Consider the following 23,761-nt stretch of genomic DNA (forward strand, 5'->3'; position numbering starts at 1 on the left):
GGGTGCAGCCAACTGAGCATATCCTTTCACAAAACGACGGTAATACCCCGATAAACCAAGAAAACCACGCAACTGCTAGAAATTCTTTGGTTGAGGCCAATCTCTAATGGAATCAAGCTTAGATGTATCCATGGCGACACCATGCCAGAAAGAGTATGACCTAAATAATCAATTTCTTTAACCCCAAAAGAACACTTCGAAAAGCGCACGTACAATTTATGTTGCTGGAAAAGGTGCAATACCACTTCCAAATGAAAAAGATGATACTTCCATGAAGAACTATATATGAGGATGTCATCAAAGAAAACAAGAACGAATTTCCTCAATATAACATTCATAAGAGCTGGAAATGTGGCTGGAGCATTCGTCAAGCCAAGGGGCATGACCAACCATTCGAAATTTCCATGATGTGTACGAAAAGCAGTCTTGTGTTTGTCTTCAAGGTTTAATAAAACTTGATGGTAACCAGAACGTAAATACAACTTTGAAAAGAAGGAAGCCCCAAATAATTCATAAATTAATTCATCCACCATAGGAATGGAAAACTATCTTTGATAGTGATAACATTAAAAGCACGATAGTTGGTACATACACGCCAAGAACCATCCTTCTTCTTAACCAAGATGATGGGAGAGGAAAAAGGACTCTTACTAAGTTGAATAATTCCTGCTCGAGCATATCAACTATTAACTTTTCTATTTCTTCTTTTTGGCTGTGAGGATAATGATATGGTTTCACTTTGACAGGTCCAATACCCTCCACTAAAGGAATGGAATGATCATGTGCCCGCGATGGAGGTAAAGATGTCGGTGTGTCAAAAACATCAACATAATTACGCAAAATTGAAGCCAATTCAGGTTCCATTTCAACAGGTAACTCTGGAAAGGTCATGGGGGTTGGAGTGGGATCTACCATCTCCATTGTATACACTTCATCTATGGAGTGAGTATTAACCATTCTACAAATATGATACAAATGAGCTTGCATTGGAATATGCTCTACGTCACCTTGTAAGGTAACAAATTGAGCATTATGGAAAAACTTCAGAGCCAATGTTGCATAATTAGCCACATGAGGTCCCATAGTCTTCAACCAACTAGCACCCAATATAAGATCAACACCTGAAATAGGAAGAATATAGACTAGAAATTGAAACGTATTTCCTTGAGCCTGAATAGTCAAGTTCTGAATCAAGCCGTTAGTAGTCATATAATTATCATTGCCCACCATCACCTTGAATGTCGGAGCTGGGTCAACTGGGAGTTTTAAAAATTTTGCAATACGAGGTTGCAAAAAATTGTCCGAACTACCACCATCAATCAACACTGAAATAGGTAAGGTGTCCACATAAGCTAAAAATCTGATGGTGCCCACACCAGTGCCTCCTTTTAGAATATTAAGAGATAAATGATGATTATCACCCTGGTTTTCCAATGACGAGTAGCTGACTAGTGTCAACAGAAACATGTCCTTCCTCATTACCAGGGTCCTCTAATTGCAACAACATGAACTGCCTGTTCAGACATCTATGGTTGAACGTGAACTTTTCATCACAAAATTAACACAATTCTTTCTCCCTACGAATTTACATCTCAGCTGCACTTATTTTTTTATAGTGGAATCCTTCAATGGTGGTGTATTAGGAGTTGGTAGTAATAGTGGAAGTGAAGATTTTAAAATGGATTTAGAGCTGGGCTGGGAAACATGATTGGAAACTGAAGTAATAGGGGAATAACGTCGAATAGGCATTGGACTAGACTTTAATGTTGGCAAGTATCTCTCCTTATACAATTTGGTCAATCCAACCGCCTTCAACAACAAAGTTGGGGATAGAGCGATAACATCACGACGAATTTCAGTATGAAGACCACTCAAAAAGAAATTTAGCAAAGCATATGCTTGTAACCCAGATGATCTATTCGCAAGGGCCATAAATTTGAGGTAATACTCAGAAACGGAACCTGTTTGTTGTAATTTGAAAATAGTTGTTAATTTTGTCCACGTCGTTACTACCGAAAGACGTTGCAACATTTGAAACCAAGGTAACGACATCCTTCTCAAAGTGGATTGCAATAATATCCACTATGTTGAGATTGTTGAAAGGGGGAGCACATGTTTAGCTTAACCCACAATCTCAGTGATATTTGAGTTTTTTTATGATGACAACACATAATTAATAACACATGTGTATTCCATGTTACATGTTTTATGTTTACATGTTATATGTTTTTCCTTAATGTGTTAAATCTGTTAAAGCATATATGAGAACATGTTTGTGTTGTTTATTGCATATCACTGTGTTAAATATGTGATTTTATATGTGTATGCATGACATATGTTTTTGGAAAAGGAAAATCACAAGCACTATGGTTGAACTTTAAATGTGTGGCAAAACAACAATTTTAATTCGATTACATTATGGGGTGAATCGATTAAAACTCCTATGTTTGCACAAACTCTTTTAAAGTGTGCTCTGAGATTTTTCAAAGAGAAAAGTTTTCAAAACTGTGCAAAAAAGTTTCACTTAATCGAATGCATGCTCTCTGTATTCGAATAAATTAGTTGATTTTTTGAAAATCTGTTAAATGCTTGTAACAACTAACATAACGGCCATATTTTAAATATGTTGACCAAGCATTAAATGATAGTCGATTGCATTAATTGTACATTCAATTATTTATTTGACTGCTGCTAAATCTGTTATAATTGATTGTTATATATTCGATTACGTTAGTAGCTCAATCGATTAAAATGCGTCTGATATGTGTTATACTATAAATTGACGCAAATTTGAATTCTGTAAGAACTTTTGTGATTCTAACAATTTCATATCCTTTACAGAAAGCTGTAATCTTCAAGAAAGAGAGGAAAATATCCAAGAAACAAGATTGACCGTGGTGATCAATGTCTTGTGATTTCTTGAAGAGCAAGATTTCTGGGTTTCATAGACTGATGAATCTGCACATTTGGGTGTTACTGCGTGATCAGATTCTGCAATCTCTTGAAGATTGGTTTGAGTTCCCTATTGGGACTACATGAAGAAAAACGTGTGTGTTCTTAATTTTGAGGGTGCCTCAAAGGGGTTAGACGACAAAAGAAGGGATTCTTCTTGTTGGTTTTGTTGTGTATTGCTTATATTTTGATTAGAGGGTTAGAGAGGTGTTTTACATTTTTGACGTGAGATCTTCTGTAGAAATCTTGTTGTAAAAACCTTGATCATTATAGTGCATTTGCTTCCCGTTGTTGGAAGGACACTAGATGTAGGCAGGTTGGCCGAACCAGTATAAAAACGCAATGTTTGAATTTTTTGATCCCTACTCTCTTTTATTCAATCGATTACTTTCTGTACGTTTTCGATTAAGTTTCCGCTGCATTGAAAATCTTTTACCTTGCTATTCAAGAAAAGTATAAAGGCATCATTTTTTTGTGGAAAAGATTTTAAAATATTTTTTTTTTACACTTCACCAATTCACCCCCCTCTTGGTGTGAAAAATTGAGTCATTCTATTTTAACACACTCGATCAGCATCAGGTGTGTGGTGATAATCGAAACACTTTTCGGCTTTAAAAATCCACTCCAACACTGGAGAATGGCCATCGAAATGTAGAAAACCTAGGGAAATTTTCTTAACGTGGAATGCCTTATGTAAATGAGTGTCTCCATTGTTGGAGGTGGTCGACGTAGAACCACTAATTACTTGATATGGTGACTGTATGTGCACAAGTCGGTCCAAAGATTGTTGAATTAAATCCATACGAGATTGTGCTTCAGTTTGGACCTGTATAGTATGAGCGTGGAGTTCACGATCTCGAAGCTCCAAGAGCTCCATCAACTTCTTGATATCTGCAGCTTGACCTTCAATTCAGTTTGCAATTGTTTCAAACAAGTGTTCTCGGCCATGGCATCAATGAAAACACCAATGTAATAGTACTTTTATTGAACTGTTATAATATAAAACAACCAGAGAATATTCTGCAATAGAAAGTGTCTACTCAAAATGAATAAATTGACAATTTCAATATCCAGTATTTCTAGAGATGAACAACAACATATATAAACAAAATTTTTTCACGTCATCCGTGGCTATGCAGAACCTGATATGAAGAGGGAAAGGCAAATCAGCAATTGTTAAAGAGATTAGGGAATAAGAGAGTAATAGATAGGTTCATACCACATACACGTTCTCTCACTGCACAAAGTCCTTCAATAAAATATTCTTCCTTCGTTGCTTTACGTTTTTCCTCATGACCTCATCTTGAAGATCATTAGCCACGTGTATTTTCTGTCTAACAACTTTTCCTTCCTTATCTCTCTCTTCAGTATTTTTTATGCATGTTACAATGGTATCTAACTTTGGTTGAAATCTTTGCTTCAAATGGTTTGGAGTATTAACAACACAACAAAACCAAACATCACAATATTTTGATCAATTTTATACTCCTAGTTTGAATATAAAGGAAATAAGTTTTGGAAGGTGATTTGCGTGGCTAGGATTATCCTGAAATCTGTTGTTGATTCTTGTGAAAAAGGTTATTTATGGGAGTTTGTTGGACCTTAGTTCTTTTGCAAATTTATTGTATGTTAGATATAGAATATTAAATCTATCTTAATGGGAGATGACCGTAGGATACTATTATATAATTACTTTTTTTGTAATATTTTAGGTTTGTAAAGACATAAGATGAATCTCATTTGTTATTTGTTTACTAGAGGGTCTGACGGTTAGTTTGTGAATTTTGTATGTTCAAAAAGAAATATATTTGTTATTTGTTTACCAGAGGGTTTGACGGTTAGTATGAGGATTTTGTATGTTGAAAAAGAAATATAGTATTCATAAGATTCAATTTCACATCTCTTTTGTTTTTATTGGTATTGTACATGGGTTGAAGCATCTTTAATATCTCATTCTTTTATTTATATATTCACTATTAGAATTTTTTATATTTTCCAGAGATTATCTGTAGATTTCTTAAAAAAATTTACAAGAAAAGTGTTTTGTGCAATATTTCCTAAGAATTTTGATTGGTAGATAATTCCTTCGCGAATAATTAACTACGGTGAAAATTAAAAATTCGCAGATAATTTCTAACAAAGTTTTCTTTGAGAAATATCCGCAAGAAATTTTCATGCAAAAGAAATTCATAACATTTTTTCCTAAAAAATCAATTAAAAAATAACAGGTAAATTTTCTTTCAAATGTAAATTTTATTATAAATTTGAAATTTACAAGTAATTTTCTTGCAAATTCAAATTCGGAAGTAATTTCTTGCAGAAAAATTTCGCAACTGCTTTTTCCTACGAAATTGAGTTTGTTAGTCTATTTTTCTACAAATATTTTTGTAAGAAAATGTGCTAGAATTTTTTATAAATTTTAAAAATTATATAATTACTCTTAGTCTGTATATTTTTTTAATGTAATTTTATGTAATTTGAAATTCTATATATGTTGATATATTTTATATTTTACATTTTAATTAAATAAACTTTTTTTTTAGTTTTAGTTTGACAATATATTTATACAAGATCTCAATTTCAAAGCAGATAAAAATATATTAGAAGCTTTAGGGTGTAATTGAATATCATGGTTTAAAACTTCATGTAGAACAAATTGGAGTAGTATAAGAAGTAAAAGAAGTCATAATTCAAATAATATTCTTAAGGAACTTTTTCTATCCTAATCAATATTAAAAACCCATGGTAATTTTGTTGTTCATTTCTTCTTGTACTTTGATAATTTTATCCTTCATCTCATGGCATGAAATGACCAATTTGTCCTTATCTTCTTCATTTTATCTTGGTTTAATATCTCGGTAGGTCTCCATTTTGGTCAGGAATTTCAAATAGGTCTCTTTTCTTTTTTTCGTCTCAATTGGGTCCTTTTTTATGTAAAATTTGGGCAATTAAAGGTCTACTGTCAAATTGGGCAAACGACCGTTTAAATGTTGGTTACGTGGCATGGTCAGAGTTCACATTAATGAGACGTGACATTATAAACTAATTTTGTATTAAAAATTATGAATGCATAGTGGTGTAATCAGCTTTTTGTAAGGGTAAAGTGGGAATAATAAAAAACTTTAGATTGAAAGGATTCCATTATATTAATTTAGTTCTTACAAAGCAAGACTTACAGAGAACAATCCTCTCAATGTAATCTGCTTCTGAACTCCAAATCAACTATAGCAACCTAGAAAGAACAACCTCTTTCTATCACCCTTAGAGATACCCTACTCTAAGTCAAAGAACTTCACCAAGTCCTCTTCCGGTCCACAACAACAGGGATACAATCAGCCTTAATTGTAGATAACTCTGATATGGAAAGATACACCTATGTAGATATGATCAACTTATGACAACACTTCAATTCTTCAAGAATCTTTGACAATTTCTTCCAAATGTGGTAATCTTGATTCTGGGAGAGTTTTAGGATGCTCCTATAATAAGATCTCAACAAAAAAATCAAATATTAAAGAGACGAATCATAAAGTTGTTGAATACAGTGAGCAATGTGTCTATTTATAGATGTTCTCAACTCTAATGTATTTTAATCGATTTTTCAATTAATGTAATTGGTTAAGGAATTCCTTCACCATTAACAAATTTACATTTCACAAACATTTAACAGATAAAGAAGAGCGTGTAATTGATTAATAAAAACATACATGCCACAACATTTAAAAATATGACCGTTATGAAAGTTATGGCTATTCATGAAAAGATTTTCATACAAAACGCATTTTAATCGATTAGAAAATTAATTTAATCAGTTAAGTTCCATACTTAAGCATTTTGAAAACTTTTTTCATTAAAAAACACCTCAATGCATTCAGCGAACATGTGCATGCATAACCATGAGTTCTATTATACTCATAATGTAATCGGTTAAAACTTGATGTCTTACCACTGTTAAGCATATACTAAGATTTGATGAATTTTACTGAATATTCAAACAGTGTAATCGATTAATTTATACGGATATGCAATGTGCAAAGAATTTTAAGCAATGATTCATTTGTAAACAAGGAATACACATCACATATAGTTCAAGCACATACACGTGTATAATCAAGCAACATTTTTGTCATATTCTTGTGCAAGAAACTATTAAATATTTATGTTGTCATCATCAAAAACTCATATGTGAGATATGAGTTTAACTACATGCCTCCCCATATCAACAAAAGGGATACTAAATTTTGGAATCAAATTTTGAAAAAAGCTAAAATTATGTATTATAAGGATATTCTGATAGTGATTGATAAGGTTCTCATGATGAACTAAAGAACACTTCAGACTACTCTTTCTTGTTCGGATCATGTGTATTGACATGGTGTTGCAAAAAATACAATATGATGGCTCAATTTACAATAAAAAATATGAATTCACTAGTACTAGTGTGAATTAAGCTTTATGGTTAATAAAAGTGTTAGTAGATTTGAATATGAAGCAAGAGAGATGCACTGAAGTTGTAGTTGATAATCAAACTGTTTTAAATAAACTTAGTTAGAGATTGTTAGAAAATTGGTAAATATGGGATCATATCCTATACGTAGAGCCTATCTTCTTGTTTTTGAGTTTTAGTTATATTTAAAGTCCGGTTCAATAAAAATACAAATTTCATACAACAGTTTTTTTCTTATTTACTTATTTATTTTTTCATTTATGTTCAAAGTGGAGCACCGACTTGTATTTTAGCTTTTCGCACCTCTGTTGACGAGCCTCTCTTGGAGTTTCATGCCACAATTTCCTTCTTAGCCGTTGTAAAGGAAAAAATTATTATTTTTTTTCCTGATTATTATTTCCTTTGTTTTTTCCCGGTTGTTATATATAGCAGATTGTGCAATGGTTTACTATTTTTGTTTTCAAAGTTATATATTAGTTGATAAAAGCGATGTTCAAATTCTCAGTTGTATTTTCATTTTAAATATTTTAATTTTCATATGTTACAACTTTTTCTAGATATATTTTAAAATATTAAATTTAGTTTATGATGAATGAGTGCTTCACCCTTGCACCTTCCAACTGACAGTTATACCTTTCTATCTAATAAAATATAACAAAAGTGTAATAATGGTTTAATTAAAAATCACAAAAAAACAATAAATTAAATTTAAAGTAATAAACTAATAAAAAACTAAAAACAAATAAACAAATAATTAAATAATAAGTCATTGAAAAATAAAATATTAATAAATAATTATAGATTAAAAAATTAACAAACAAATTTAAATTTGAAAATTAAAAAAAATCAACTACATTAAAAATAATATTTAAATAAATATCAAATATAAAAAATGCAAATTAAAAATATTAACCGTAAAATATTAAATATTTAAATAAACTAATAAAAAATATAAAAAACAAATCAAATTAAAAAACATTAAATATAGTAAATCAAAACTGTGACATCCCAAAAATACAGTCAGCACTATAGATTCAGAAAAATCACATTTAATAATAATTCAGTACAGTCTTTCACTAAAAACAAAAGCCAAGCCGTACTCCTTACAACACGAATCACAATCTGAAGTCGAACGCACAAATAAAAACCTGACCGAACGGTTTACACAGAACAATTACCGAACGGTCGAAATAATCTTAAAAGAAAACAAGAGATGGTCGAACGACCACTCAGTTCAACAAAAATACAATGCTGGTCGAGCGGTCTCACTGCTCGATCTTCACTTCGGCATCAACCAAGTTCTCTTCGTTTAACGCATCTTCCAAACGCTCATCTCCCTCTGCTCACATCCACATGGATGATCATTGCAATGACAAGACGGACGTACAAATACAATGGACAACACAAGGAAAACGAAAGGGTAAGCTTACGTAATTTAACTCATGCATCAACATACAATTTTAGGTAAACAATTCAACATACATGCATATCTCAACATACACATTCATTACATAACAACCCACTTCAACGTACTCATTAAATAAAACTCAACACGACTGACTGTCCGGACTGTATGAACTCTGTGTAGCTTCGGTGTTCGTGCACCCGGGTGATGTAGTAACTGGAACTCTCATCAGCTGCCACCCGAGGTTAGTCCTATCTGTCCAAATAATCACCAGGACTAGGACCTCCTGCCGTTCCCACACATGACATACCCCCTCTACGTGAGGACGAGTACTCACGGAACATCAGGATGAACTACCGGATAAGCTTACCACATTCATACTTTACAATTCTCAATAATCAAACTCTGAGTCGTTCCTCCTTGGAACGCTCTTTCAAAAATCATAACTTTCCATTCGTCTCAAATACTCTTCATCATTCACTATTTGTCATTTTACTATTCATCATTTACTGTTCATAATACATTCATACTTTCATTTCATCTCACACACTGTTCATCAATCACCATATATCATTCCATCATTTCTTTCATTATTTGTAAGTGAAACCACCAAAACCGAACGTTCTGCCCCCAAGGACCAAGGACGAACGCCGCAAGTGAGACCAAAAGACGTTCGTTCAAATCAAAGGACGAACGGTAGAGTTTACTGTTAAGTTCTGAGTAAGGTACTGTTCATTGGACGAACGCTATTTCACAGAAAAAGAGTACGAGCGCTCAAAATAAAACTGAGCGTCATTCAGGACGAACGCTCACATAGACAGAGCATCATTTTGAGCGAGCGCTTAGTATAAGACCGAGCCCCATTTTAGAACGAACGCTTAGTTCAAAACCGAGCATCATTAGGACGAACGCTCAGTGTGAGACCGAGCCCCAATTTGAGCGAGCGTTCGGTATGGAGCACAATTTGGACGAACGCTCAATTTAAAATCGAGCGCCAATTAGACGAACGTTCGGTATGAGACCGAACACCAATTTTGAACGATCGTTCGGTGTAAGACCGAACCCCAATTTGAACGAACGCTCACATTTAAGCCGAGCACACGAAAAGACGAACGCTCATATCAGGCAATATTTGGACGAACGTTCAGTCTGAGACCGAACGTTAATAACTTTAAATAATAGATTTTACGAACGGAAATGAACTATTTCAAATATATAAGATATAACAAAGTTTGGCCGAACGCTCAACAGAGCAGTAGGACAAGAGTACGCTCGTCCTAGACCCTGGGTCATTCCAAATGAACGAATCCCATTTTTGACTATTAAAAAGGGAAACCGAACGGTCAAAGACCGTTCAATACGAACATTCAATATGAAGGGAAACTCTTTTTCAATTCATTTACATTCCAGTTCATTTCTCATCATACAGTTTCATAAATTCCATTCGTTCAAGTCATGGTACAATTTACAATCTTCATATAGTTCATATCATCCAAGTCTCATGTATTTCATACAACAAACGTAACTTAGTCATATTCATTTTCACTCAGTAAACAACGAACGTTCATGCAGCTCCAATCGCAGCACATCATGCAATATATTCATACAGTAATTAACGAACGTTCAAACGAAGCACTCAACATGAATTAAATCAGATAAGCTTCCCTTACCTGGAAAATGGCGAACGTTCACAGACGTACACAATTACACCTTTCCACTATAAATCCCCCGCTCGTCAACGCTCGTCCAAACCAAGCTACAATGGATGAACGCATGAGCAACGCATGAGCGAACGCTCGTCAGGCTAAAGAAAACGAACGTTCAAATCAACTTGAACGAACGTTCAATTTGTCTAGTTTTGGACGAACGTCCAATTTGAAACCAAATTGGACGAACGCGATTCTGCAGAATCGCAGGTTTTCCAGAAAACCAGAAAACCTCCATTTTTAACTCTAAAGCTTTTAGATTTCTACAAAACCAGTAAGGTTAACTAATCAAAACAAAAATCTAGCACCCCTTACCTCTTGAGGACTTCCTTTGTGAATTCTTTGAGTCTAACTCTTCCAAAACTTGCAGCTCCAAGCAATTCCACCAAGCTTTGAACTTCTCCTTCTCTTACAAAAATGGCAGCAAGGTAGCAAGGATTCTTCCCCTTCCAGTGCAGAAACTCTCCCAGTGCAGAACCCTTCAACTCCTTTTATCTTCCAAGCTTGCATGGTGCCAAACACAAGAGGGAATTCACGGGCGTTCTTTGCTCCCCACTTCCAAAAAAAACAAAACCCGTGACTTCCTAATTGCTTCCTCTCTGCCCCTTCAATAATGCAGCTCAATAAATGAAAGGGTGGTGCCCACCATGTCCCCACCATTCCCAAAATTTACGGGTCTTACAAAAACAAATAAAGAATTAAAGAAAGAGCCACATCTCCAAATTCAAAAAATTTCTTCACCGCAATTCCAAATCCAAATTAGCCGCACTTTGAAGTGTGATTATCCCAGTTCCAGTTACGACATGGTATGAACCACGCTTCTAATTGTGGTGCAATGTGAATCGCACTTTTAACTACGATTATGGTTAATGTTCAACCGCACTTCAAATGCTCTGCAACCGTTTTTCCTCTCACTTGCTTTCAACCACTACGCTTTCACTCCACCTTCCTCCCATCTAACCCAGAAATGCATTCAATCCAAACTTTCGTCTCATCCAACTCAGAAATGCATCTAACTCAGTACCTACGCCTCTCAACGACTACGATTAAGGCATCAACCTTCATCTTATTCAACCCAAAAATACATCTCAACACATGTATATACCACATTCAAACAGCCGTAAAAAGATTCTTTGTGGTTATGTGTTTCTGAGACACAATTAGAATAATAAAAAAATAAAAAAGTACATAATGACATCGGTGTGATGGAGGGAGAAACCCTCGTGAGGAATACATTCTAGAAGCATAAGAGAATAACAGAGAGAAAAACAGATAAAACAAGACATTGCTCCATTTCCAACACAAGTCCCCACGTAAGGAAAATGATTAAACAAAATGACCCAACAAAAATATTACTAAATTGCACATGAGAAATAGCACTGCAAACATGTGGTCTAGTGTAGCACAACAAGGATGTGTCATTGCAAGTGGGCTGGGAAATCTGAAGATAAAGTCAAAAGGAGATTTATTATCATTTATACATTATTTAATGCCATGCTACCCATATCTGACTTAAAAAAGCTGAATATCTTTTTTTTTTTTGATTGAAACTAGCTATTGTTGTTTAAAGGATTAGCTATTTGGATATCTATATTCAAAGTGATGGAATTGGAAAGCCTTACATGCTTTAGTTTCTTCGTTTTTTGGTCAGGAGACTAATATTATTATGTTATAGTATATATTATTGTTTACTGTTACAAATCAGTTCAATCAAATATATATATATATTTTTAGTGGAAATGACACACACAAACCTTAAAACTTATGATCAATTACATATAATAACAAATAACCTTCAAATTTATGCATCAATTACAAATAATAACCCACAACATAAATTTTGCATAGCTGATGACATATTACAAGAAAAAACACAACACCAAAGGACTTGTTCTTCCAACAAGTGATTGTCCTCATTGATGAAACAAATTTAAATCTGGGATGCCATAGACTGAGATTACTGAGATACAAAGAGAAATAACACAACACAGAGTGATATATTTTGAATGATGTAATCGAATGACAGAAAGACTAATCCTTTATGGCAGGCTTATGGATTTCCATATATTCCACAAACTCATCTATATATTTTTGGTGCAGTTCTTTGTCCCCAAATATCTTACTCATCTCCTCTGCTTCACTTCTATAAGTTTTTTCCAACATCACCGATCTCAATGCATTGGCCAATGATTCCCTGGTGAACTTCCCATCATCTTCACTTCTCTGTACTTTGACCCCTACCCTTTTCTCTTCCATATTCCTAGCAACTATAAATTGTTCATTTTGGAAGGGCAACATAACAAGTGGACAACCAACTTGCAGACTCTCTATAACTGAACTCCAACCACAGTGAGTCAGGAATCCCCCAACAGACTTGTGTGCTAAAATCCTCATCTGTGGTGCCCATCTTCTCCACACCAATCCCTTTCCTGAGTTATTCACAAGCGAATCCTGCAACTCAACCTTAGAGGTGTTTTGCTTTTTAAGAACCCAGAAAAAGGGAAAACCAGACATTTCTATTCCCTTAGTAATTTCAGTAAAGTCTTCATCGCTTAGTGTCACTTCACTTCCAAAAGCTACATACATCACTGACCCTTCTTCCTGTTTGTCTAACCATTTAAGTATGGTATCCCAGTTTTCATCATTCCTGTCTTCACTGAACTGTAATGAAGGTGGCAATAACCCAACTGGAATCACCGGTTTACTATACATACTTTTACAAACTTTGAGAGCCTCACCTTCAATCTCCATGCAACTTCTTGAAGCAATAACTTGAGCAGCATCAGAAATTATAAGGACTCGAAACACGTCAGAAACCCCCGATTCATTTGACTCATTATGCTCTTTAGGAATATCTTTGCTCCACGAAGACTCACTGCCACTGGTTGTTCTTCTAATAGACTCTAAAAAAGTAGCCATACCAGATGCACTAAAAACAGAGAATGTGATGCATGGGATTCCTAGCTTAGAAGTTATTGGCGGCAACCAATACGGTGCAAAGTCGTATATTATCCAATGGGGTTTGCATCTCTCCAGAAATTTGGTTAAAGGTTGTTCAAGACCATCAAAAGCCACCTTTAGGTATGGAATGAGGTGATGAGGAATGTCCATTGTGGCCTCTGCATTTTCTGGGAGTTTGTCAACACGGGGCAGTGGCAGTTCTATCAGATCCACCAAAGGTTGCAAGTTTTCAGGCACTTTGGGTAGGCGATGGATATTTCTAGGTGTGGAAATGAAAGAAATTTTGTGACCCTTTTGAGCTATGAGTTTTGCAAGCTCAAAATATGGACCAATATGACCAAATGCTAGCCATGGAAACACCACAATGTGAAGCTTCTCGCGCTGCTCCGCCATGGATATGCTTTGTGTTTAAGCTCGAACTTGTGATTCTTTATCATGAATAGTTATTTATTTTCCAATACATAGAAAATATCAACTTTAAATCGGACCATTTTGGATCTCTTCAATCATTTTGTAATGTTTTTCTTTAAACCTTCGTCATCACGCTAAAAAGTGAATTTTTATTTAATATTCAATTTTAAAAATAAAAACATTCGATCTTTAAGTTGAAAAATATATAAACAAAATAAAAGAAAGATTAAATAAATCATCAGAAAAAAAATTAAACAAAAAAAAAAGTTGAACAAAAGAGAAAAAAACTAAACAGCATAGAGAAAAAAAAAATTACAGCTATATAATATGAACTTAATTCATTATTATCAATTTAACAAAAATGACCTTATTAATATATTTTTCATAATATAAAAATCTAATATCTTATTTTTAAAACCAAATATTAAACAGGAGGAATCGTATAGTAAAACAGAGGCGAAATAATCATTTAAGTTTTTTTTTAAGTAATCATTTAAGTTTTTTTTTTCATTGTTTATGTTCACTGGGGCCTCTCTTGTCAAGTTTCGCACAGGACCTGAATTGGAGATAATGGTCTAACATAATAGTGACACGTGGTCCTTGAAATCCATAGTATCTGATCCCCACGGTTAAATGCTAAAAATATATTATGCAAAACAATTTAAAGAATAGACTCCGTAAAAATATAAAAACTTATTGGTAGAGTCATCAAATATGGAGTCTACATATTATGTTTCTCTTCAAATGACAATATGTAGATAGTTTAATAATTAATTTAGTTGGAAAGAAAATTACATGAAATAAATTAAAAGAAATTTGTTTCTCTAATTTTTAATTTATTTTTAGTTTATTTTTTTCAACTATTTATTTATTTATTATTTTATATCATATTTTAATTTTTATTACTGTTATATTAGTATTATCACGTTCTTATATTATTATTAAATATTATACTGTTGAACTCTTTAGCTTCTAGATTTTGTTTCTATTTTAAATACAAAAATTCTCAAATATTAGAATTATGTAAAACTTGTTTACGAACATTAAAATGGTCTATTAAAAATGTATCATTTTTTTTTACAATTATTTTACATTTTGAATTTTCAATTCAAATTTTGTTACTATATTTTCATAGTTTCTTTTGTGTGATTTCGAATTTCAAATTTAAACATTATTATCATATGTTTCAAATTTCAAAATTTGATGATATGAATCTTACTTTAAAAAAAATCAAAATTAAAATCCTTAATTATTGTTAGATCTTTAAAAGTTTGAAAATTTTATAATTTTCACTGTTTTTTTTAATATTACACTTATGTATGTTATCAAAGTTATCTTTTAAATTATTATTTAAATTTAACATAAATGTATTATAATTTTAAATTAAGTATTATTTTTTATATTTTATTATTTAGTTTATTAACATGTCATTATTCATTCATTTATTTATGTTTTTATGTCATATTTTATTTTTATTATTATTATATTAGTATTATTAAGTTATTATTATTATTATTATTATTATTATCATGTATTACAATGTATTATTATATTATTAGGAATCATCAAAGCTTTATTTTGTTTCATCTTAAATGTGAAGTCATCACAAATGTTAGAATAAATGAAAGGTGTTCGGAGATATTTAATTGGTCTATTAAAAATGTTCGGAGATTATAATAAATATATTAGTAATATTATTTCGTTATATTGTGTTTAAGCATGAACATGTGGCTTCTTTATTTTTGGTTATTTATTCTCCAGTATATAGAGGGACCAGTTTGAATATTTACTATTCATGATAACCTTTTTTATATTTTATTTATTATGGTCATCAGTGTCTCTCTTGTCATGTTTTACACATGGGTACCAACCTCTTTTTGACAATAATAGAAGGTAATCAATGTTTTGGACCTAAAATTTTCTAAATTATTTATCTTCTAATAAAATCATTGTCACATTTTTTTATTACCAATTTACTTGGTAAGAGTACTCCATACTAGAAGTAAATGAGTAAACAAATAGAAGAGATTAAAAAAATATATTGTAATGTTACTTGATAGTTTTTATAAAATTTAAAACATTAAGTACATTGTTTAATATTTATATCAATACTTTATACATCATATACAGCTAATGGAAGTAGTGTATTAATATAAAGTCGAATGGCTATTGTTACTGTAGAATAGGTAAACAATTAATGGGTTGGGATTCTGCATCAATGTAATTAGGTGTTTCTTTCTGCACCCATCAAATGTTTTACTGCACCCCATCATAGGTTTCCAGAAATTTTGATCTGAAATAAGGAGGGGATGAGTGGCTTCAGAAAATGAAAGTGATAACTAATTGTATGTTGTGACTATGTTGATAATGCATGTTAAACCTATGAGGATTGACAGTACATAGAAAATGAAAGAACATTTAAAAAGAAAAAGTAAATTTGAAGATCGAGGGTAGCATTTACCAAAGAAGTACCTATTATTTGTTCATCATTTCACTTAAACATATGTACATGGGAAAGAAAGAATTCATTTCATTAAGCAATTACAATTTGGCGTGGTAGATTTAGTTATTGCATGAGCATTACTGCAAGAACAGGAAGCTGGTTTTCCTTGTTCAGAAGAAGCAATGTTAATATCTTCCAATACGATGTTGAAACAACCTGAAGAGTCGCAATCTATGTCAATAGTTTTCTCATCTCCACTTGTTCCTTCAAACCCTCTGAATGTCACATCACTCACTTTTACTGCTCCACCCTAATTATGTCAAATTCAAAATGCAACTTTAACATGAAACAATAAGGATAATGATATTTTGACAATATTTTTTTCACAACATTTTAACACTGTCTATGTGTTATTCTGTGATTGATCCAAAATTATTCCACAATCAATAATAATAGTCATAAACATCAATATAGACTAATCACAGAATGACACGTGGACAGTGTTAAAATGTTGTCGAAAAAATATTGTCAAAGTATCATTATCGTTGTAATAAACCACTTCAAATCACAAAACATCAATCTAAAGTTCTGAGTACCTTCAAACCATCATAGTCATAGTGCTGGTCTATGATTATAGGGTTGAAAGCCTTTCTTAATGTGATTTTCTCATAAGTGATTTTTCTTGCAAAACCTGATCCACCCTGTCAAAATTCAACAACATATAAAATGAGTAATGCTATTTGGTACAAAATGAAAATACACAACATCTTTATGTTTTACCTTCCATGTCTTGATTCTTGCTCCATTTTGGGTGTTTGTGAAGCTGCAATTCCTCACATAAACTTCTTCAACTGTATCATGCTCCCTGTTTCTTCCCAAGCTCCCAACACTGATTAATTCATGAATTTTCACCATAATATAATGTCACTTACAATATAATTTTTTTAACCATGATATTCATATGAATTGTTTATTTTTTAACATAAAGATTAACAAGGACAGAATCTTAATATATTTTTGAACACATAATGCAGATATCATGTTATTAATATGCCATCAGAAACCAGTTTTGGACCATTAGACAACCAGTTCGAACTTATGCCAACCAAAGGTTATAAAGTTTGAAAGATTTAAAACAAACTTAAAAATATTTTTTTTATTTACCAATAAAACTATTTATGTTAAAATATATTATAACTTTTAAAGTTTAAAATAAATTTAAAGATGAGACATTTTTACTAGTAAAATAATTTATCGTAAGAATTAATAGTCATTCATAATAATTTAATTAAATTTTTATTTTTTACTTACAACTATTTTATAGAAATATGTTAATACTAAAAAAATTGAAAACTTTTTTATAAAGGTCTAAAACAAATATTTTACCTGCTTAAATCTTAAATTCGCTGTATAAGGGTTTAACAGAAGTTTCAGCTTAAAACCTTATATAAATCGATTAATTTTTTCATACCAACTCTTTAAAATCCTACTTAAATTTTTAATATGAACATAAATAGACTGATACACTCTTTATATATAAAAACCTTATTCCATGGCCTGGTCCGCATGCAATTCTAGTAGCATTGATGAACGAGGAGCCACCATTAATGGCAATACAATCATCACCTGTTTACAATGATAATGAGTTAAAATTACACATAAATACAGTAATTATTTTAAGAACTGGTGCTATGAAATTTGACACGTATATGATTAAGATGAAAATTAACTTACCTGTTCCTATAATGGAATCTTGAATGGTTATATATTTTGAAGCAGAAATGTCAAATCCATCGGTGTTGGGGCTGTCACCAGGAGCATGAATATTGATATGAGAGAACACAGCATTGTTACAACCATCTACTGTTACGTGAGCTCGTGGACTGTCAATTATGCTCAGATAACTAACTCTAAGATCATTGCATTGTTCAAAACCAATAACCTGCATAAGTCAGATGATTGCAAAATTACTTAAAAATAAAGTCAAAATTACATTATACCAAGTAAAAATTATATTATATAAGTGGGAATGAATCTTCTATTACTGAGTTGGTATAACAAAGTTGATTTAGGTTTAATTCTAATAACTTAAAATGATATCACAATATAATTAATATGATATAAGATTCATTTAAAATGTATCTTAAATTAAATAAAATTGTGTATAGTGAGTGATACTTGTTATCAATCTCTTCTTTGATATCTTCTGTATGAATGAATGTATTGAACATGAGAAATGATATTTTGATATACACATTTTTACTTTCTTTTAAATAAAATTACAATTTGTTTTTATAACTATTTTATTTTTATAATATGTATCAAATGAATCTAATAAGTGTGTGTGATTCTATCATTATTTATTGAAGATATCATGTCAATTGATAATTAAATACCTTCTCTATTGAGTAATATTAATATTGTTGAATTATATTTAATTTTATTAAGTTGATAATGTGTTTCATGCATATTTTAGAAATTATGTGAAATTGGTCCAATTAATGGTGTATGAACAATGAAGTAATTAGGTTATATTGGAACCTTTGGTCTTTGACAAGAAGGGCAATTCCACCAAGAAGAACCAAAGCCATTGATTTGTCCACTTCCAAGAATTCTGAGACTGTTGACTTGTGAGATTAAAATTAAAGAGGACTTATCATCAACTTGCAGACCTTTTGCCCATTCATTCCTCTGAGGTGCAACTATTTTCCCTTGAAGCTTCAAGAAAAGAGGACAAAATATATGAAGAAAATAAGAAGCAGCACTTATACTTAACAACTAGGTTTTAACAGTTCTTTATTTATAAATAAAATATTATTATTATTATTATTATTATTATTATTAAGTTGAGATCAATTTGGCTATTTCATATTTACTACAAGTAAATAAACATAAATGTAAATTAAGAAATATTGATATAGATGAGTCTATACTACTATACTGTATACAGAGATAGTATATATATAGAAATAATAGTGCATTAACAATAATAATTATTATTGTATAAATGCTTATAAATATACTTATGTAAGCGGAGAAATATCATATAATTATAGTAAGTATTAATAAATAAATCTTTCCTATAGTTATACTTTAGTTATAAGTATTATAATAAAAATATTTTTAAATTAATTTTATATATACGAATGTAATACCATATTTCCTTTACAAGATATACAAATACCTCTACTAAATATTTTTTAAATATCAATATAAGTAAAACTATATACTTATATATAATTCTTATTCACACATATATCAATATAACTTATTAGTATTAGTATAAAATAAAATTATATGGATATTTGCTTTGTGAATAAGTACACTTGGGATACTTTTTTCTCGGCTAGGGCAAAATAGGTGGATAGTCGAAAAGGATACAAAATGTTATGTAATTTTCTTTTCTTGTCATTTGTACATAAGTCTCCTTAAACATCCCCGATTTCTTAAAGTGCTTATTCAATATAAATTATTTATTGTCCATAAAAAATATAAAGTTGAACCTAAAATATATTAATAAAAGTAAATCTATGAAAATGTCCATCCAAATAAAAAAAAAACCCCACATCAAATGAAAAAAATTGCACTTGTGACATCTTTTTTTCAACTTTGACAAGTAAAATTATAAAATATTTAAGAAAACGACCAAAATTACACAAATTTATTTTTTATGCAACAAAAGATGAAAAGAAAATTATTTTTATTCAATGTGTTTGACTATTTTGTATAAAGACAACAATCCTTGAAAGGATAACTATGTTTGAGTCCAACATATGACCATTATATATAGACAACAAAGCAAACCTTTCCTTTGAAAATTTAAAGCAATTGCACGTCCAATTTAAGCTGAAATAATGATGTAAAAGATGTCTTAAAAAATGTTTGAGTAATTAGGGCATGATATACCTGAATATGAATACTTTTGGCCTTGCAAGGACCACTCAAGTTTATGTTCTTCACCTTGAATACTCCATTTTTTGGTATAACTAGAATCGGCGTCCCTGCTGTTCGACATGTGTCTTTCCATGCACTTAAAAAGGCCTACCATAAATTCAAAATATAAATCTCTAAATGAGTATTAATTAAGATAGCAATCATAAATAAAATCCCCTAATTAAATAGAAGATTGAATAAATATTTATGTTCCACATAATACTATGTCAAGATATGAGATTATTGAGGAGAATATCATATAATCATATAAATCTGTTTTAATAGTTTCATCAGAAAGTTAACCGACATTACAATGAAATTTAAGTTTGATATAATTCGATAAAGTCTATTTTGTTTAAAACTACTATATATATATATATATAACATAAAATTTTGTTGCCAATGAAAAATATAAAGAAAAATAAAACATTGAAATTATAAATAAAATTGGTGAATAAAGCAAACAAATACATACATGGGAATCATCAGATTTTCCATCGCCACGAGCACCATAGTTGACCACATTATGAAATGTTATTTGGGATCCAACTATTGACCTCCCAAACATACATGGTGCAAGGAAACCTAAAATAAAAAAACAACTTAATAGAATTTGCATGTTTAGCAAGAGTATATTTTGTTTTTCTTTTTTGTGAATATGGATTAGGAAGATTAAGAGTGGGAGAAAAATGGAGGAAAATATAGTTCTGAGGGTTTAGTTATATAGAAGTTTGGACCAGCAAGAATTAATGGGAGAGAACTACAAATTGATGAAGAGTACGAAGAAGAAGATACACAATATATTTTTAATGTTAAGAAAACGATTTATCTAACAAAAATGGAATATTATTGAATTTACATAATGTCAATTCACAAAAGAAAACTAAAACTTGCACGGATAAAAGAAATATCTTGGATAATTTAGTTAAGTAATGATATATGAATGACTAAATATTAAACTCAGACATTTATTTTGTCTCCCGATGATTAAATATATTTAATTTGATTTAATTTTTGGCGTATTACTAAATATATATTATTTATGGAAAATATATTTTAATCTTTAATAAAACTTTTTGGTGAGAAAGTATAAATTGAATATGTAATATGCTATAATATATGGGTGTTCATAAAATGAATTCATCATGTTGTGTTATACGCTTATTTTGGTGTGCAAATCAATTTTAGATATAAATTTTCTTTCTCCAATATGATACCCTCCACATGCACAAATAGAATGTAAGTAATTATTAGAAGAATATTATTTAATTCTATTAATGATATATTTATGTGAATATTAATAAAAGAATAAAATTATATTATATTATTCAAATTCGATAAAACAATCTGTTATTTATTTTGTTTCTATTGTGTACACCATTGCATCACACAAGTAATAATTGATAAAGATTTTCTAAAACATTTTATTTAGCTTGTAAATAAGATTAGTTGACTAAGTTTTAATAAAATTATTTTTGTGTTTTGGCGAGGTATTTAGTAAGGTAACTTTTTTTAGAGCTGTCAAAATGGGTAACTCGGCTCGACGCGGGGTTTTAGTGAGTCAGCCCAACCCGACTTACTTATTAACGAACTGAAAAAGTTTGAACCCGGCCCGACCCACCATGTATTGATGGGTTAAACAGGTTGACTCACTGGCTCATTTGATTATAAGTTTTTTTTAAATAAAAAAGTTATAATTTTTTAATTCAAATATAAATAAACGTCACACTAAAATGATGTTAAACTCCAAAACAATTCAAAAAAAAAAATATCATACAATCCAAGCGTCATCCAAAAATATGTACAAAAGACAAACAAATAAGTTTTTAATATTGATAATTTTTGTATAACTTGTCCCTTTATAATATTAGAATCTTGAATAGATAAATCCATAATATTTTTCTTTCTTGAAACATCTTCTTCTTTATCATCATCTACAATATAATAAAAAAAATGCTAACTAATAATATTGAAACACAAAATAATAAATAATTAAATTAAATTAGGTGGGTTGGTGAGCCAACCCGCTTCACCACGGGTTCAACCCGGTGAGCCAGGTTCTAAGTGAGCTGGATTGAAAACTAGCCCGCATAAAAAAATTACATTTTTTCAAACTCAACCCGGCTCAAACCCGTGGTGAATCAGGTTGACTCGCGGGTTACAACCCATTTTGACAACACTAACTTTTTTAAATGATTAAACAAATTTCTTATAATAATATTCATCACAATTGCAAGCATGACAAATTCTTGTAAAATTAAAAAAAAAAAACTTATATCAAAAGCAAAATGAGTACATATTTGGAAGAAAATTTTGTGATGAAAAATGTTACCCTAAAAATTTCACCACACAAGTAGTCACATGGTGATAAATATTATGTCTATGACTAAATTATGTATCATGTCTAAAAATAACTACAATAGAACTAAGGATGCCTTTTGTGATGACAACCATCAGCCGTAACAAAATACAAAAACAGCATAGCATACAAGTTATGACAAAAGTAATTCCTTGCTTCAACATGTTAATTTTTACTTGAAAGTGATTAAAAACATAGTATTCTCATCCTTATCCTAATAACATGTCGATCCATTCCTATTTTAAATTATATATTAAAACTCTTTTAATGTATTAATTAATTTAAAAAACATTATATTATTATTTTCTTCTTAATTTGTAATTTATAGATGAAAATGTTGTAAAATTAATTTGTAGTTGTTCTATATTACTAATTCATTGTAATTTATAGATGAAAATGTTGTAAAATTAATTTGTAGTTTTTCTATATTACTAATTCATTCCAGAAAACTATACTAAGATCTTACGATTCATGATTATCAAACATTCATACACCTAAATTCAATGAGAATATAAATATTCGTCAACCTCTTTTCTTCAATCTATCTTTTTGTTTTTCTTTTTCCTTTCACACTTTCTTAATAATTTGTTGTGAAAGAACCTTATAACCAAAAGTACAACCCTAATCCTTAGATAAATTGGTTCCATCGTTATTCATAATCAAAGATACAAAAATAACAAGAGTCATGACAGTTGCACATCATTTAGTCGACGTGTTTCCTTTGATGTACTATTGTATCATCTATTTCTCCTTAATATGACTTTAGAATGAGAAGTCCATAATGAGTTCAAACATAATATCATTTAATAACAATAACAATTTGTCATCATAATTTATATGTATTACATAAGGAAGAAAACTGAAATTTCATACCTGTTGAATATAGTGAAAATTATGCAGATTAATTTCTCTTGTATTGAATATACACATAAGATCCTTTATTTATAATAGAAGAAATATGAACTAAGCCCAAAATACAAATAAGAAATAATAATAAACTAACTAAAGATTAAAGATAAAGATAAGATAAACATAATATATCTAACACTCCCCTCGAGCTAGTACATACAAGTCGTATGTACAAAGCTTGTTATTAATATAATCTATGAAGACTTAGTGAAAATATTTTCTTTTGCACTCGAGT

General features: G+C 30.7%; 2 protein-coding genes across 2 annotated transcripts; both read right to left on the reverse strand.

Moving 5' to 3' along the window:
• Window positions 1-12,289: 12,289 nt before the first annotated feature.
• On the reverse strand, window positions 12,290-13,922 carry LOC108347110 (putative UDP-rhamnose:rhamnosyltransferase 1). The gene has a single exon (XM_017586242.2). The coding sequence runs from the start codon at window positions 13,862-13,864 to the stop codon at window positions 12,542-12,544; it is 1,323 nt and encodes a 440-aa protein (XP_017441731.1). The 5' UTR covers window positions 13,865-13,922; the 3' UTR covers window positions 12,290-12,541.
• Window positions 13,923-16,407: 2,485 nt separating this feature from the next.
• Window positions 16,408-20,826, reverse strand: LOC108346769 (probable polygalacturonase At3g15720). The gene is made up of 8 exons (XM_017585818.1): window positions 20,734-20,826; window positions 20,232-20,366; window positions 18,867-19,043; window positions 18,060-18,267; window positions 17,870-17,951; window positions 17,106-17,214; window positions 16,922-17,026; window positions 16,408-16,635 (listed from the first exon to the last, which is right to left on the reverse strand). Exons 1-8 carry the CDS (start codon window positions 20,824-20,826, stop codon window positions 16,408-16,410), a joined length of 1,137 nt encoding a protein of 378 aa, XP_017441307.1.
• Between the last annotated feature and the right edge of the window lie 2,935 nt (window positions 20,827-23,761).

The sequence above is a fragment of the Vigna angularis genome, chromosome 9 (assembly GCF_016808095.1).
Source record: "Vigna angularis cultivar LongXiaoDou No.4 chromosome 9, ASM1680809v1, whole genome shotgun sequence".
Lineage (NCBI taxonomy): Eukaryota > Viridiplantae > Streptophyta > Magnoliopsida > Fabales > Fabaceae > Vigna > Vigna angularis.